We start from the raw sequence: 18,306 nt of genomic DNA, 5'->3' as shown, positions 1-18,306 counted from the left end.
GCAAGTCACTTAATTCCCATTGTCTAGCCCTTACCACTCTTCTGCCTTTGGCTCCAAGACAGAAAGTACGGGCTTAAAAAAAAGTGACTCTGAAGAACTTTTAGTATCAATTGTGATACTGGCATAGGGCCATCCTGCATAGCATGCTCACATCAAAGAAGACACTATGCTTTATGACCAAAACAGAATTGCAGCATTTCAATTGCAGCATTTTCCCTGATAACCTGAAAAATGGAGAGGTATTCTTCAAGTCCCATTACATTGTTTTCTAGGGGAGAAATGAGTCTTCATTTCTAAATAAAGGTAGAGGCTATTTTGCCATAGCAGGAATAAAAACATGACATATTCTATGTAAATCTTGGTAGAATTCTTCTTGTTTTCCATATTTGGAGGAAGCAAGACATCTTGAGGCCTTTGTCTTTCATTATAATAAATCTAGTGGCCAGCTCTCCTGAAGAAATCATTAATCTATCACTTAAGGCTCTCCACAAGAGGACTTTAATCTAATTTATAGTCTTAGTACACATTAATTCACTTTACTTTTTATATTCTAGCCAAATCAGGCTACTGGCAGCCTCCAGAAATCTTTCCCCACCATTCTCTTCCCATAGCTGAAATATTTCTTTTACTTCTTTTTTTTAAACCCTTCCTTCTGTCTTAGAAGTATTGATTCTAAATAGAAGAACAGTAAAGGCTTAGGCAATGGAAATCAAATTATATTTAAGCAAAATGGAAAAGGTAAGCAAAGAAGTCCAAGCTTCTCTCAGACTCACCTTATCAGTAAAATGAGGATAATAGTATCTATCTCAGAATCTACTTCAAAGGCAGCTCTCTCTGAAGTATCACAGGCTCAAAAGTGTGCTACATCTTCATGCACTTGACCCCGAAGTAAGCTTGGTACAAATCCCCTAGCTCCAGGATCCAGCTTTAAAATTCCTTTAGTATTGTAGCTACTAGACTTTCCATTTTCCATTCCAGCCTCCCTAGTTGGTGATAGAGAAGAGGTTGTGCCTGTGTCTGAGAATTTAGCACTTTCCTTCTCAATGGTCTGCAGGAGTCCATCTCCCTTGCTGACACTGTCTGTTTCTAAAAGATCCCCATTAGAACACCTGTCTGTAATCATTGCCCTTGTTGCTTGGCCTTGCTGTACTACAGATTGATGTAAATGATCCAGTCTTACTACAGAATGATGTTTCTTTCCCCTCATAGTGAGAATCAATGGATGCTACCTTCTTCAAGCTTGTATCAAGAACTTGTGCAGATGTACCTGGTTTCCTTTCAGTGTCCCCCACATCACTGTTTCCTTTCCCATAAATTCTCTCCTTAATTTCTATTATATCCTCCTCCATTTGCAACTCCTCCTCAGTCATTTCTTTGTAACTTTGTATTACCTCTACCAACCCATAATTCATAATTTCTTCTGCACCCATCTTGTCTTTCCCACATTTCTCTGCTACTCCATTGTCACTGCCCTTATCTGTTCTTGCAACAAGTAAGGCTGCTTTCTTACTTCATAAGGTACGAGGTCTCCTTGGGACAGGTATTCCTCCATCTTTGACAAACTAGGGGAATTACTAAATTTGGCACAGTCATGGTCACAACATCTGGCCTTTATTTTATCATTATATCTGTTGTTGTCCCTGTTGTTATTACTATTACTGTTGGTATTGTATCTTGAATTATAATATGTGTTTCTCCTGTTGTTGCTATTATTGCTCCTATTTCCAAAATTTATTTGGGACTTGAACGTACAATCCTGAACTATGTGGCCAAGTTTTGAGCATGGGAAACACCGCTTGACTGAGTTGTTTGTACCACTGGAATCATGCACATATGCAGCTGTTCTCCTCAACTCCTCGGTGGGCATGGTCTCCCATTGTGGGCAATGTAACTTAAAATATGTCTGGATGTAATTCAGACTCCCTTTGACAAATTGCCTTCTGACATGCTGAATGTTGTCCTCAGCAGTCATATTCCTAAAACCCAAGATAGTCTCACCAGCCTCTAATAATTTGTCCAGATAAATACTTGGGTGTTCCTCCTCCCCCTGCCTCAATTTTTCAAAAGACTCCCCATACATTAGATCTTCTTGCATGTAACCTAATTGCTTCTGCCAAGTCCTCCCTGCACCTTCTAAGATATGTCATATTGGCATGAGAAGACAGCTCTAAATCTTGATGGTGTTCTGGCCACGAGGTCAGATTGGGATTGCTCCTAGTTTCAGCAATAAATTTTGCCTTTTCACTAGGGGTAAACAATTCTGACAGTAGTAATTCCACATCCTCAAAATTTGGGTTGTATAGCCTCACTGCCCATTTATATTCCTTTATCGACTTACATGGGTTGAATCAGAAGGTACTAGGTTCAGCTCCTAACTGGCTCGCCAAAACTGTTATGTTTGTAATAACAGAAATATTGAGGAAGCAGATAGTTAGGCCTGGGCCAGATGTCTGCTGGACACTCTCCTCCCACACTGACAGGCTTGAGTGAGTAGGGAGGGGGTTAGGTACTCCTTGTTCTCGAACCCCTCCCCCCAAGCAATTGATTTCAGTTAATGATGGAGTCTGGACTGAAGATCTTCAAGCAAGATCCAGCAGAGTCTTATCTTTAATGATGTTACCTTTCTTTAACTTATATTCCCCACAGGTCTGATTGAGGACTGAGTAATAGCTAGATATCCTTATGTTGAGGACTGAGATGGGACTTGACTTCTTAAGCTGGCAACTGATAAGGATCAAGCTTAATGGCAACAATGAGCAGTGAGTATCCTCAAATAATTCCCAGGCACAGATATTGAAGATAAAGCTTATATTGATAAAGAAAGAAAGAAAGAGGAAGGCAGAGGGGGTAATTAGGATTTGGATAAGTAATGGGAAGCCCTGAACTGTCAGATTGAAGCTACCCCTCTCCCCCCAGGAGGGAGTGGCGGATCCTTAGCTAAACTTGCTCTCTAGGCTAATAGTAATTATTTCTAATCTCTATATTACTAAATAATTGTTATATTGATGCTGGTAAGGTCTAATCCTACTAGACAGGCTAAATCCTGAATAGAAACCACAATGGCTTTTGCCACTATGGCCCCTCAGGTGAACCCCCAAGTCAGGAGCAGCAAGCAGAAAGATCTGCTCACCTCAACTCCCAGAAAGCAACTGTTTAACTACCTCTCAACTGCCCCCTCACCCAAATTTCTCTAAGGGGGGTCCCCTGGAATTCTGGGTGAGGCTTGACCTTGTATTTTGCAGGAATTCTATGCTGCCATCATCTACGTTACAGTATTATATTTCTTGCATATATAAACATATATACACAAACATAAATATATACACACGTACCTGTGAATATAATTGTGTATGTGTGTTTTGCTGTTTAGTCATTAGCCCTCATGCCTGACTATGACCCAATTTGGGGTTTTCTTGGCAAAGATACTGGAATTGTCTGCCATTTCCTTCTCCAGCTCATTTTATAGACATGGGAACTGAGGCAAATAGGATTAAGTGACTTGCCCAGAGTCACACAGTTAGTAAGTGTCTGAAGTAAGATTTGAACTTCAGAAAATGAACCTTCTCAACTCAAAGCCCAGCGCTCTATCTCCTGTGCATATATGTATGTGTGAGAGAGAGATATGGCATGTGTTTATATATAAACATACATACTTTGCACACATTAAAAGTGCTAGGTAGCATTTTAGCTATTGTTTTCTGATTGTGTTCATGTCGTGACTCCCCAATAGAACACAAGCTCCTTGAAACCATAAATTATTTCACTTTTTGTCTTTATATCCCCAGTGCCTAGAAGAGTGTCTTGCACATAATAGACCCTTAAAAATATTTATTTTATTGTTAATTTAGCAAAAAATTATAAAGCTATAAGCATTTATATTTGATTTCTTCAAATCAAATAAACATAAGTTAATGTCTTGAATGTTAGAAGTTTTCTATATAAATCATATTTTTTTCTTGCTTTCCCTGGTGCTGTTTACAAAGAATGATGCTCTGATAGTTTGTGGTCACTGTCCCAATGAGAAGAATTATACATACATTTTTGAAACAACAGGGATTTCATACAATCAGAAACGTTGTTATTACTTGGAAAAGCCCTTAGAATTAATTGAATTTAACTCCCCTTATTTTCCAGAAAGGAAAAAAGGCCACAAAAAGGGAAATGATTTGCCCAAGGAAATTACCTTGCCCAAGGTAATATAGTCAGTGGCACAGCTAGGCATAGCAGTGAGGTATAGCAACTTGTCACAATGAACTTAAAATCCTTGGAAATACTATGAAATTTCCATCACTGGGAATTAAAGGGGGGAGGGAAACAAGCCTGAGATATATTGTATTTTGATATTTAACAACAAAATGTTGAACAATTAGTAAAGATCAGAGGTTTTAGTAACAAAAATAGTATGAAAGCTTTTAGCAAAATGACCTGTCAATATGATAAAATGGAGCATGCCTATATTAGCATTTATATACAAATTCTTACTGAAGAGGAAAGAAAAAACAAAGAAAGGTGCTAACCTTGGTTCTATCTGCTATTAACTGTGTAAATCATCTTGGGAAGTCATGAGCTATGACTTTGGTATTTAAAAGATTTGCCTTGGGTTTGTCACTACTCAGATACTCTATGAAACTCATCAAGTCACCTCACCTCTTTAAGATTCTAGATTCTCCATCTGCTAGTTGTAAGGCATAAACTAAATCAGAGGATCACAAAGGGGGTTAGAGACCTTACCAAGAGCACCTAGTGACAAAAATTTGCCTTCTCTATGAAGTAATTAAGATTTGAAAAGGAGAAGCAATTTACTCAAGTTCATATAGTTAATAGGTAAGCAAAGAATACTTCCCCCATTTTGCAGACAAGAAAGCTGATTGTTAAGAGACCTCAAGTGAATGGTACCAAATCTTATGGTACACATATAGTGAAGAAAGAGTAGAACCATAGATTCCATTGTCACTGAATTTCAGAACTAGAAGAAATGTTAGAGATCATCTAGTGTCACATTTGTAGAGGAAACAGAAGCAATAAGTGAAGCAATCTGGTGAAAATTCTTCAGTTGCTTAGGAACAAAGTTAAGAAAATATAGATTTTCTGGTCTTCTGACTAATTCCACTACATCCACTTGCTACATTTTGGGAAATGTTATAATCTTACCTTTTTCAGGAAGCTTTTTTTTCAATCACACTACATACACATGCACATTCTAGTGCCTTCCCTTGGAGATTACCTTTCATTTATACTGTATAAATCTTGTATGAACAATCTTTTCCATGTTCTCTTACCCCAGCAGAATATGAACCCCTAGAGGTCAGGGGCCGTGTTTTTGCTTTTCATTATAGTCCCACACAAGGAAAAGCATAATAAATGCTTGCTGACTGATGAATGAGATAATCAAACTAGATCAAATAGGTTTGGGTTTTTTTTTAAATCCTGAATAAAGAACTATTTTACTGCCCTAGGAACCAACGGCTAGATAGGAATATAAAAGAGCCAAGATAAAGAGTGCTAAACATGCCCTAAGCTTGTGATTACATACCTGAGGGGGACCACTCAATAGCAGTCTCCTGGGATGGAAGTTGTCCATTCTGCCCTCATTTCTATTATTGTAGTCCATATGGCTGGGTTTGGGGACAGTCCACTGGCGGTAATAGAGAGACTGTTCTGTGCAGGTCATCATCTTACTCAAGAGAGGACGGAAAGAACTGGCCCACATGACTGAATGGTAGGGCAGGAGGGAAGATGCCTTAGGAAGGCCACTGCTGTCTGTGGAAGTAACCATGTCATAGACCAGCTTAGGCAGGAAAATTACGGGTGGTTGCTTCAATCCTTTGGTCATGGGGCACTGGGAGCTCTGCAAGACGAAAGCATTTGAAGTCGGTGCAGAAGAAGAGGAAGAGGAAGAATATGGTGAAGATGAAGAGGTGACTGAAACCTGGACACTTCTAAGGTTGGGTTTTGGATTCAGGCACATGTCTTGCTCTCCTGGCCCAGGGCAGTGCCTGCTGATGGTAGTCTGAGTACCTTCACTTACTCTCTGTCTCTGCTTCTCACAGGTAGCAACACCTTCTTCCATCACACTATTGAGAGGAGGATGCGGGGATCTGGCCCTCTCACCCAATGACACTAGTGGTGGAGATGATTCATTGCAAAAGGCCAGGCCTGAAAAGAAAAGCTGTTTCAGAATATCATTTGCACTAACTATCCCAAGGATGACAGACATTAACAGCATGCAGAGTTTCTTTTTCCTAGGCAGAAAACTTAAAAGGATAAAGCAGTCAATAAACAAGCATATACCAGAAGTGAGGATCTGGTTATGCAAAAGTAAGAATCCTTCTCTTTAAGGATTTGCATCTGCATATACATTTACGCACACATATCCAATTATATTTACATATATCGGCATATACAAAATCTATATAATGTAATTGGTGGGAGAGCAATTGGGAGGATAAGAAAAGGTTTATGTAGACAGTGATTCTTGGGCTGAGTTATGAAGGAAATTTCAGAGGTGATGATAGGAGAAAGAGATGAGGAGGATATTATCTTGAAACATTGTTTTTATGAGAAATTTCATACTTTAGATTAATTTTTAAACAACTATAGTTGAAAACCTAAGAAAGGATCATGCTAAGCTAGAATAACCAACCACCTGTTGGGTATGATTTTGGGTCAATGGAATGATGAATTTAATAAAGGTAAAGTTCTAGTCCTATACTAGAACTTGGGTTCAAAAAATCAAATACCCTGCTCTACATAGTTTTGAAGAATATGTGGACAAACATCCAATAACATGATTTTTAAAGAAAGATAGGAGAATTTCAATGGACTACAGATTTGATATAACTCAATAAAATGGCATAGTAGTCAAAAAAACTAAAATTATCTTAGCCTTTATGAATAGAAGCATAGTGTTTATAGCAAGGTAGGAAGCAGACAAGACAATGAAAAGAACTATTGAAAAAGGGGAATTACTCAAGGTCTCAGGACCCCCTTGTATATTCTTGGTTTGATTGGCAAAGTCTAACTACATATGTACAGAGTAGAGAAGGAGATATAGTTTGTATGGCAGGCAACTAGGTTGCACAGTGGATAGATAGTCTCAGGCCTGGAGTCAAGGAGATCTGAGTTCAAATCTAGATTCAAACACTATATGACCCAAAGCAAATCACTTAATCTCTGTTTACCTAAGTTTCCTCATCTGTAAAGTGAAAATAATAGTAATATTTGCCTCCCAGAGTTGTTGTGAGGATCTAATGAGAATAATTATAAAGCACCCAGCACAGTTCCTGGCATATAATAGTAAGCTCTGATCAAATGTTAGCTATAGTTATTATTTCTTTTGAAGCGATAGTAATGCTATTCTCCAAGAAAATGATGTCAATCAAAATTCAAAACAGGGATCACTTGTGATCATAGATTTAGAACAACATGAGCCTTAAAAGTCTTTTCCAACCCCTTCTTTTTAACTAATGAGGAAACTTGGGCCCAGAGATTAATAAGTAAAAGAGGTAGGATTTGAATTTGTATCTTTTGCCACTGAACCCATTGCTCTTCTCATCATATTTTACTGCCTCTTGACTTCCTCATTAAAACTTTAAAATAAAAAACCTATTCTTATCATCTTTCCCATTTTAAAATTCTTACTTGAAGTTTTTGAGGAAAGAGATGATGATGCAGAATCATGAGAGCATGATCTTTCCCTCTTGACAGGACTTCTCTTTTCAGACACAGAACCTATGTCAAAAAACACACAGAGAAAATTCAAATGTAACTTATCTTTCTACACAGGGAATTTTTTTTCTAGACTCACTGCTAAAGCTTAGTCAACCTACTTTGTGCTATGTTGATTTCCATTTTTTATTTTGTTTTTTAAATATAAGATAGGATTTTAGAGCCTTTCTAGAATTGGTCTGTTCTTCTAAATCTCCAAAACAAAGCAAGTATAGATATTATTCCTACCTAATAAACAAGTATAACTTATACTAGTTAGTGTTCTCCATAGCATTTCAATTCTCCAAACAGTTCTCAAATATTTGCTTTGTGCAGGCATTGTTCTCAATAACAGAGCAGCTCTCAAATAAAAACAAGACATAATCCAGTCCCCTGTTCTACAACTTAACAGGGACATGCTACAAAAATTTTAAAAATGATATTACAGGATAAAAACATCTGAGGGACATAAGCAACTCAGTTACTGCTGGAGTTAGGAGGGAAAAGGTGACACTTGACTAGGGTTATTGGATGTCCATAGAAGAAATAAACAGAAGTTCCATGTAGAGGGAAGCTCAAAGACAGACAAAAGGAATAAAAAGCATAGGGTAAATTTGGAGCATGGACAGCAATGTAATTTGACTACATATGGAGTAGCTAGCCTGGAACAATACAAAATAATCCAGAAATGTAAGGCAAAGCCAGATTGTGGAACAAGGTTAAAACAAATTATAAATTGAGTCCTATACACTATACATAGTACATAATGAACTATATAAAAAATATTTTCAGGACTCCATTTTACAATAAGTACAATACTGCCTTGCAAGGTTTACCACTTTTATTAAGGAGTTTGGTGTGGAAGAAGTCAACCTGCAGATTGAAGGGCCTGCCCATCAGTCACTTCATATATGCCCACACACCTTCAGTCACTATCTCTTCATCTTCATTATCTGTACTGCTCAGCTTCTCCGGGTCACTTTCCAAGACCTCACCTACAGTTACTTTCTCCATAGGGACTTCAGAACTCACAAAATAGGCTGCCAAGCCAAGCTCTTGCTCTAAGGTTGTTCTCATCAAACAGGAAGAGTTTATTAAACGTAGGTCACAGTACCTTAAAGACCTAAAAATAAATAAGAGAATGAGATATGCGGCAATGGTTGTTCCCCAACCATTACGCAGCATCACCTAAAACGCCTTCCCAAAATATTCAGTTCTGGATAGGCCAGCAAAAGGAATACTTGGAAGGAAAACAGGCAGAAAGTAATATTACATGATTTTGATTTCAAAAATTAACCCATCAGCATGTTTTCTTCAATGAGCCCCTAATGCTTGTCCATTACTATGACAGGTGCTATGGAAGGCACAGGTCTGAGTAAGATATGAACTCTATTCTACACAAGACAATAGTCTTATGCTATCGTTGACTCAGTGATGTTTTATTATTTATCACTGTTTGAGATAAAGGTCTAAAAGGCATAATCATTAATCTGCAGACCACTCAGAGCTAGAAGGAATAGCTAACCCAGTGTATTAACATGACAGAGTCAGGTACCCAAAATATCTGCACAATAGAACAATGAATAGAATCTAATCAAGTGAATTTACTTTTGTGAAACTTTGATACTGGATCAGAAATTCAACATAAGTACACAAACAGAAGAAGAGAGGCTAAATAGAAGTTTACCTTTAAAAGATTCATAATTAAAAAGAATTATAATGAGGAATTAAAAGAGAAATTGTCTAAAGAAATCAACATGGACCTCCAGAGAACTCAGCAACTAACTTAAGACTTCAGAAAGACACACATATAAACATACACACATATATACACACACATAATGAAAGCAAGAAATGAGGATCAATACAAAAGTTTGACATTGTACCATAAGAACACAACCAGTAGTATGGTCTCAGAATCAGATGAGGTTAATGTTGAAAGCTGAGCAAAAAAAATTTAAGTTATATCAAGGGAAATGAGAAAATTGAAAAAGAGCTAAGACTACTACTTAGGATTGAAGGGGTAATGATAACTGGCAACAGAGAGAGCAGATTGGCTTGTTTCTTATGTTGTTTCAAATTTCTACCAAAAAGAATGAACATTGGACTAGAAAGGATGGAGCAAAAGTGGAGAAAAGGTTGATGATAAATCAAGTCTAGGAATGTAAGGGAATCCAAATCACCTAACCGAGATGACCTATTTCCCAAGGTATTGACTGAAATAACTGGAAAGTGTAATTACTGAGCCACTATTAGAGATATCTTAAAAGATCTCTGAGAATTGGAGAGGTATCACCTGTCTAGAGATGAGCAAATATTGCCATGATTTAAAGGGTGAGTAAGGGAAGAGAGAAACAGAGATGGAGCGAGAGAACAAGGAGAAGAAGAAGAAGAAGAAGAAAATGATGATGATGATGATGATGATGATGATGATGATGATGATGATGAATGGGGTCTACAAAGGTCAGTGAAATTGACTTTGAATCCCAGGAACAAGGATCACAAAGAGTCATAGAGTTGGACACAACTGAAAAAAAACTAAACAACAACATGATGGCAGAGAGACGCTGTTGAAAAGACCTAGATGAGAAGGTGGAAGGAGTGAGAAAGGGTCTTATGTGAGAGATGCTGTTAAGGTAAAAATAACAAAAATTTAGCAAATGACTGGATATGTGGTCTGAAGGAGAAAGAGGAATCCATGAAAATTCTGAGATTGTAAATCTGAGAAACTAGAAGTAACATGTAGAAATAGGTAAATTTTTTGTTGCAGCTCTGATGGATGGTGGGGAAGAGGTACCAGGATTCTTGAGAAATAAATTATGTCTGGAATGTAACAAAATAGCTAAACTCTGTTTTACTTATGTAGACAGTGATGGCCTTGGAATTGGGGAGACATGGGTTCAAATCCTGCTTGTAATATTTACAAAGTGACTATGGGCAAGTCACTTAATTTCACTGACCCTTAGGCTCCTCACCTGACCAAGGAAGATAAGGCTTATAACACTTATATGACATTCAAATGAGAAATATATATATATATATATAAAGGGCTTTATAAAATTTAAAGAACTATATCTATATCAGTTATTATTATTATAAAAGAAATAAGGCCTTAGAAATGAGTGCCTTTATAACTTGGTGACATACTGTAACAGCTATAAAAGTGTTCACATTCTTGATTCCAAGTCACTGGATCTTCATGAGCCTCATTGTCCACATCTATGAAATGAGGGTGACAATATTTGTGGCACCAGCATCAAAGGGCTGCTTTTTGTAAAGATCAAAATAGATCACTGGTGCAAAGATGAACAGCTGGAAGGGACATTAGAAGTCATTGTCCAAATGCTCATTTTACAGATGAAGAAACAGGCACAGAAAGATTTAAGTTTCTCTAATGAAGCTGCACAGATATAAATTTCCTTGTTCATTGTCTTGGCTTTGAATATGTCTTGCTTCCAGATGTGAGTCATTTACCATCTTCTACAAGAAATCTTCCTTGATCCCCCTCTCCCTCAACTGAGAGTTCTCTCTCTTTCAAACTACCTTTATGTTTGACTCCTTTGTATGTATTTGAATTGATTTCATATGTAAATTTCTGAAGCAAGATTTGAACTCATATCTTCCTAACTCCAAGTAATCCAATACCTTATCCACACTACAACGCTGCATCTCCAAAACTGATACTATAAATAAAAGCAATTTGCAAGTATTAAAAAACCAAATAAATATAAGATATCACGATTGTAAAAAATAGGACAAAATATAGGTTGTGCTCACCTTGGCAAGGATTCTCCATGAGGATCCATTCCACTAAATATCAATATGCAAGGCAGTCCCTCTAACTCAAGGTAAGTCTGAGGCCTCCACTCTGCATCTTCAATTTTCTGCCACACCTGTCACATAAAAAAAGTCATTTGTCAGTGCCTTGAACTGTTGTAACGACTCATACTTCTCTAGTAATTTACACAGTTCTAAGCCCAAGTCCCACAAAAATCCTGTGAGGCAGGTAAAATAAATATTATTATTCCCATTTTATAAATGAGGAAAATGAGGTCCAAACTGGTTAAGTGACTTGCCTAAGGTTATACAAAAAATAAATTGCACAGCCAAGATTTGGTCCATTGACTCCAAATATAACCTTCTTTCCACTAATAAGTATTTACTAAAATGAATAAAGCCAAGCAACCTACTAGTTCATCTTTTCTGTCATATCTTTAGATATCCTTTCTTAGCAGTTTTAATCTATATGAAATCTCAAGTTCATTCAGAAGTAAGCACAATACATTTCTTAAACATTTTTTTAAATTACTAAAGAATTGAAAGTATCTTCTTCTGGTGTAATAAGATAGTTCTTCCTATAACATTAAAAGAATACTTCATGACTGATATACTGTGGTAAAATCAAATGCAATGGACTTCTGTACTAACAGCAATGCAATGACCCAGGACAATTCTGAGGGATTTATGGAAAAGAAAGCTACCCACATTCAGAGGAAGAACAGCAGGAGAGGAAACACAGAAGAAAATCAACTGCTTGAATACATGGGATGATGAGGACATGATAGGGGATCCAAAGTACCATACCAATGCAACTATCAACAATTTGGAAATAGGTCTTGATTGATGACACATATTAAAACCAGTGGAAATGCATATCGGCCAGGGGAGGGGGAGGTCGGGGGGGTGAAGGGGAAAGCAAGAGCATAAATCTTGTAACCATGTTAACTTTTCTAAAATATATTAATAAATGTTTAAAATTTTTTTAGAAAATAAATAAATAAAGGTAGTTACTGGGAAAGGAAACAAACAAAAAAAGAATACTTCATTTTCTTTTTTTTTACTACCCAAGCTTGAAGTTAATATTTTTTCTGTAAAAAGCAGACATGTGCACCCTTACCGCTCTTCCACCTATAAGTCAATACACAGAAGTTAAGGGTTTAAAAAATTTTAAAAAATTTAAAAAAATTTAAAAAAAGCAGACATGTGCATCCATTTATCCATAGATAATAAATTTGTTCAAATAGCAGCCACCCACAAATCCAAAACCTAAGTAAAATTGAAGCTAAGAAATCATTTTGGGACCAAGTAAAATATTTTAAGGAATCCTAGCATGCAATCCTAGCAAATATACATCATTCCCTGGATGTTTTATGATTTTATTGCTTTGGAGTTTGGGGGTAGGAGGGAAAAATAGGGAAAGAGGAACATGGAAACCATTATTTCACTGGATTTGCCAAGGAATTGACAACATGGAAATGTCTTACGTTATATACCAATATACCAATATTTAAGATACATGTTCTCAGAGAATCATAGGGCACTGAGATGTTAAATGGCTTGCTTATGGGAACATAGTTAATATATGTGAGACAGGAAGGAATTCAACACAGTCCCTCTGGATTCCTAGGGCACTGGGTAGAGGGGGAATAGAACAGGTCCCTGAGTGCCAGCTGGGCACAGGTGCCAATATTTTGCCAATGCTGATTTAGGGTATGATTAGTCATTAATGTTCCCAAAGCCATGCCAACATGGAAAGTCTCAAGCAAAGATCTCCAGGAATCTGTACTTGACCTGGGTTCTTTAACATTTTCTAAAATGTGTTATCTACACAAATCTATGTATATATGTATATACACATAGATAATACACATATATATCTCTAGAAAGACTGATAGATGAATCAACCTCTACTTAAATCCTCTATGATGCCTCATCATAGCCCAGAAATTACCATGGAATAAGCTCTGCTAGGTCCTATAAATAAAGTTTCTAGCATAGACCTGGTCACTGATCTTGTGTCTGTCATCCAAGTACTAGTCCAGAAAATTTTTAAAAAATTCATCACCAGAAGGTTGATCACACCAAGTGATTAATTTTTTCAACCACAGCAACATATGAAATCATCTACTATATAGTTTATATGTGTGACTTAAGGCAATTCACTTAAATGCTCCAAGCCTCAGTATCCTTATCATTAAAACAATAAACAATAGCACCTACTGCAGGGTATTATGAGGAAAAAATAAGATAACATCTATAAAAAGTATTACATGAATGTTAAATCAATTATTAATTTTATATAGTATTATTAAAAACATTAATAATAAAGCATATAATGTATTAGGAACTGGTATTGGTAAGAAGAGATGTGGAAGAGGGAACATTCAAAGTCCTAATTTGCTTAGAGAGATTCTTCATGGAGAAAATAAAAAATACTTGAATTACTGAAAAAGGCAGCAAATTAGGAAGTTGAATTTTGCTTTAATACTTCACCAATGCTTTTGATCAACTCCAATTTTATTTTTGTTTCATTTTTATTTTTGGCACATTTTTCACAGATGAATAGAACTTTGCTTATTACCCTACTGCTAATTAGCTGATGAGGATACCACTTTGGAACAAATCTAAAGAATTCTAGTTATGGGTAACTTTAGCTTTTTAGAACAATATACATTCCCATATATAAGAAACAGAATTCTCCTATATGATTTAGCAATATATATGGAAAATTCCATGCCAATATCATAAACATTCACCCTTTCCTAGATTTTGTCCCTATATTGGAGATACATCTGAGTTCTCGTCCTCCAAACTCCACTTCAAGTTCTGCCCAAATATGCACCAATGAAAGTATGTTCATGGACTCTTCCCTACTTCCCAGTTTCATATGCAAAATGAAAGGAATTGACTATGAATATCTAGAGATGGAGGATAATCCATTCATTCATTCAATAAGCATTTATTAGCACCTGCTATGTATAGTGTGCTTGGTACTACAAATACAGAAAACAAAATCAAAAGTAGCCCCCACTCTAAAGGAGCTTACATTTTATTAGAGGAAGCAAGATCTATACAGAAAAGTAAATGCAAAATATATTCAAAGTTAATATATTCTTTTTTTTAAACCCTTACCTTCCATCTTAGAATAAATTCTGTGTATTGGTTATAAGGCAAAAGAGTGGTAAGGGCTATGCAATGGGGGTTAAGTGACTTGCCCAGGGTCACACAGCTAGGAAGTATCTGAATTCATATTTGAACCCAAGACCTCCCATCCTTAGGCCTAGCTCTCAATCCACTGAGCTACCCAGTTGCCCCACAAAGTTAATAGATTCTTGGTCAGGGAATACTTATACTAGATGGATTCTGAGGTCTCTTCCAATTGGGAAATGGAAGACATATTCTTTCTCTAAACATCTGCCCTCCCCCTTAAGGAAGCTCTGGATCATAGGAACATAAGAATGTATCACAGGATGTAGAATAGCAAAGGACCTTCAATATAATATATTCCAACACTTTCATTGTATAGAGAAGAAAACTAAGTGTCAGAGAGATAAAGTAAATTAGATTGCTCAAGGATACATAAGTAATAAAGAGCAGGGCCTCTATGTGATCCCAGGTTTTCTGGGAAGAACTATCTTTCCAAGACTAACACTAAGAAATGTCTTAGTCAGATTAGCTAACATGACAGCAAGGGAAAGTAAAAAATGCTGGAGAAGATGTGGCAAAATTGGGACATTAATGTATTGCTGGTGACGTGAATTAATCCAAACATTCTGGATGGCAATTTGGAACTATGCTTAAAGGGCTATAAAAGACTGTCTGCCTTTTGATCCAGTCATACTGCTGCTGGGTTTATACCCCAAAGAGATCATAGGGAAAAAAACTTGTATAAAATATTTATAGCCATGCTCTTTGTGGTGGCAAAAAAAATGGAAAATGAGGGAGTGTCCTTCAATTGGAGAATGGCTGAACAAATTGTGTTCTGTTGGTATCTGTTGGTAATGGAATACTATTGTGCTCAAAGGAATAACAAACTGGAGGAATTCCATGTGAACTGGAATGACCTCCAGGAATTGCTGCAGAGTGAAAGGAGCAGAAACAGGAGAACATTATACACAGAGACGGATACACTGTGGTACAATTGAACATAATGGATTTCTCTACTAGCAGCAATGCAATGACCCAGGACAATTCTGAAGGACTTATGAGAAAGAATGCTATCCACATTCAGAGGAAGAACTGTGGGAGTAGAAACTCAGAAGAAAAACAACTGCTTGAACACATGGGTTGATGGGGATATTGCTGGGGATGTAGATGCTAAACAATCAACCTAGTGTAACTATTAATAATATGGAAATAGGTCTTGATCAATGATACATGTAAAACCCAGTGGAATTGTGTGTCAGCTACTGGGAGAGGGGGAGGGAAAGAAAATGAACCATGTAACCATGGGAAAATATTCTAAATTTTTTAAAAAATGTTTTTTAATGTCTTAGTGTTCTTCTGTCCTACACTAGTCATTTTAAAGATGGCTCAAGACAGAAAGAGATCTCATCAAATTCGCAGAAGTCCATATGCATATGAAGAGACTAACCATAATTCATCAAAATACGTCTCCTTATGGGAAGAAAGTGGGAATGGAGCCCAACATTTACTTACCTTCAATTGTTCCACAAAGTGTTTCCCAATGGTGATGGTTGAATTTGGGTTCCCCAAAATTATCTCAAAGTGATCTTCTAGGGCTAGTCTTTCCCTTACATGATAGAGCCGCTCATATGCAACAGCAGCCAAGGGGATGCAAGGAATACGAAGCACGACCATGAGCCCATGCCCACAGGCACACTGCTTAGAGGAGTTGATCAGATTCTGAGTGATCTCCAGAGTCTCCACAGATGTGTAGTTCTTCATCTGTGACAGGCCACTGACAGCCATCATTGCTGCAGAATAATGTTGTACAAGGACAAAGGTCCTTATCACTGCACTATGCAATCTGGGAAACCTGAAGACACAAGAGAATAAGGTGACCTAGGGAACTGGGAGGCTGAGGACACTACACCCTACCTTTCCTCAGATATGACTTTACTAGCCAGAAATTCATTGAATGCAGTTCTGAAAAAGGGAGTATTCACACAATCAGAAAGAAAAGATAATTATATCTGTGGAGTAAGAAGGCAAAAATAGCTGCCCCAAGTTATAACAAGGTGTATTCTTCTCTCCCACTCTGATGCTATCTATAGACCATAGATAAAGCAGAAAGAGTCCGAATCTTTGGGCTAGTAAAACTCGTTCATTATGCTGTTGTGGCTAAAGTGTGTTTTAGAAGGAGAGAGGAGAAAGCCTTTCCTGTGACAGAACCTTGAAGGTCTAGTAAGTTAACTTATTTGGATTTCTTTTCCCATGTGCCTACATCTGGTTCTGTACCATAGACCACACTGTAAGCTATTAGAAGACTTATACATAGAACTCCACTGGTGACTGTGTCCTTCTGAGCCCTTGCCTAGCCATTCAGCATGTCTAATTAGTGCCACAGTTCCCAGACATTGTACATAGAAGAAAAAAGTAATTATGATAAACCTATATGGGGCTTCTCTAAAGACATACCTATACACTACTCTACACAAAAGAATGTATATTACAAAAATATGCACATCCACACTGTGTAAATTATAATAAAATATCTCCTGACTCTTGTCCAACAATGGTTTCCCCCCTTCTCTGCATCTCCTCCCAACACATCCTTTACAAATGATTGTCCATTAGGTAGAAGTTGGATGTAAACAGTCTGAGATTCCTTCTGATTCCAGGAATATGGGTTAACCATAATGGCAGAGCAGATGATAACTAAAATACCATTGCACACTTGGATCCAGTTTTCTCTTGCAATATTAGATCTATGATTTATAATTCAATGGTTCTAGACCCAAGTTACACTTTGGTATCTATTTCTGGCATACCAATAAACCTAGTGATCTAGTAGGCTGTGGACAATGACAGTTTACTAGGGAAACTGGGACCATACTACATTCTACTTTTATTTCCTTCTCTGTTTCAAAACATTATTGCTAAAACAAACAGAGCTTCCCAGGCCAAAACCTCCTGAAAAAACAGTAAGATGTCATGACAGGAAATGTGACTGGAGAACTCAGGTCCTAGTCCCAGCTCTGTCACTTTGCCTGAATCTCTCTCTCCATCTTCTCCCTCATATCTCACAAATTTATGGACATTCCAAATAACTTGGTCCCTCCAGTATATAGCATCAGGCTTTATGCAGAACAGATGCATAACAAATTTTTTATTGGAATGCTTATTGAATAATTTGATCAAGTTGCTGTGACCTTGGTCAAGATACTTTGTTCACCCTCCCAGGTGTGTTTCTTCTTATATAAAATGAAAAGATAAAACGGTTGGGCCAGGTGATCTCATCTTATTCTAAAGCTTTAAATTGGCTAAACTATAAACTCCATGAGGGCAGGGACTATGTCTTTGTACTCTCCATCAGCAGCTGACACAGTGCCAAAACCACCTACTGTTTAATAAATATTTGTTGAGCAATTCTTTGTAAATGGCTCTTCCACGTTTTCTTCTAATTGTGAAATATACAAACTATAGTCATGGGGAAGGAAGGAAGAGAAAACCTCCCTTTCCAACTTCCATGTTTATTGAAGGGAGGGCCAAAGCAATATGAAGAGAGTCTCCCAATACAATCATAAACTTACAGATATTAAGACACATTAGGTTTGTGATATCCCTGCCTATCTCACAGGCTTGTGGGAGGGATGAAAGGAGACAAGTATCAAGTGCTATGTTAATGACAGATGT

General features: G+C 37.1%; 1 protein-coding gene across 1 annotated transcript in view; it reads right to left on the bottom strand.

Annotated features, from left to right (window-relative positions):
* Positions 1-18,306, bottom strand: part of GREB1 (growth regulating estrogen receptor binding 1) — a 160,277-nt gene that overhangs the window by 47,057 nt on the left and 94,914 nt on the right. Inside the window, exons 16-20 of the mRNA XM_044659545.1 lie at positions 16,147-16,486; positions 11,485-11,600; positions 8,631-8,830; positions 7,642-7,731; positions 5,534-6,156 (exon numbers count right to left, since the gene is read on the bottom strand). Coding sequence (XP_044515480.1) covers positions 5,534-6,156; positions 7,642-7,731; positions 8,631-8,830; positions 11,485-11,600; positions 16,147-16,486 — 1,369 coding nt within the window. The remainder of the gene's footprint in view (positions 1-5,533; positions 6,157-7,641; positions 7,732-8,630; positions 8,831-11,484; positions 11,601-16,146; positions 16,487-18,306) is intronic.

Source organism: Gracilinanus agilis, chromosome 2 (genome assembly GCF_016433145.1).
Source record: "Gracilinanus agilis isolate LMUSP501 chromosome 2, AgileGrace, whole genome shotgun sequence".
In the NCBI taxonomy this organism is placed as follows: Eukaryota; Metazoa; Chordata; class Mammalia; order Didelphimorphia; family Didelphidae; genus Gracilinanus; species Gracilinanus agilis.
The sequence above is the reverse complement of the archived record's forward strand: the minus strand, read 5'-3'. Positions and strand labels throughout refer to the sequence as shown.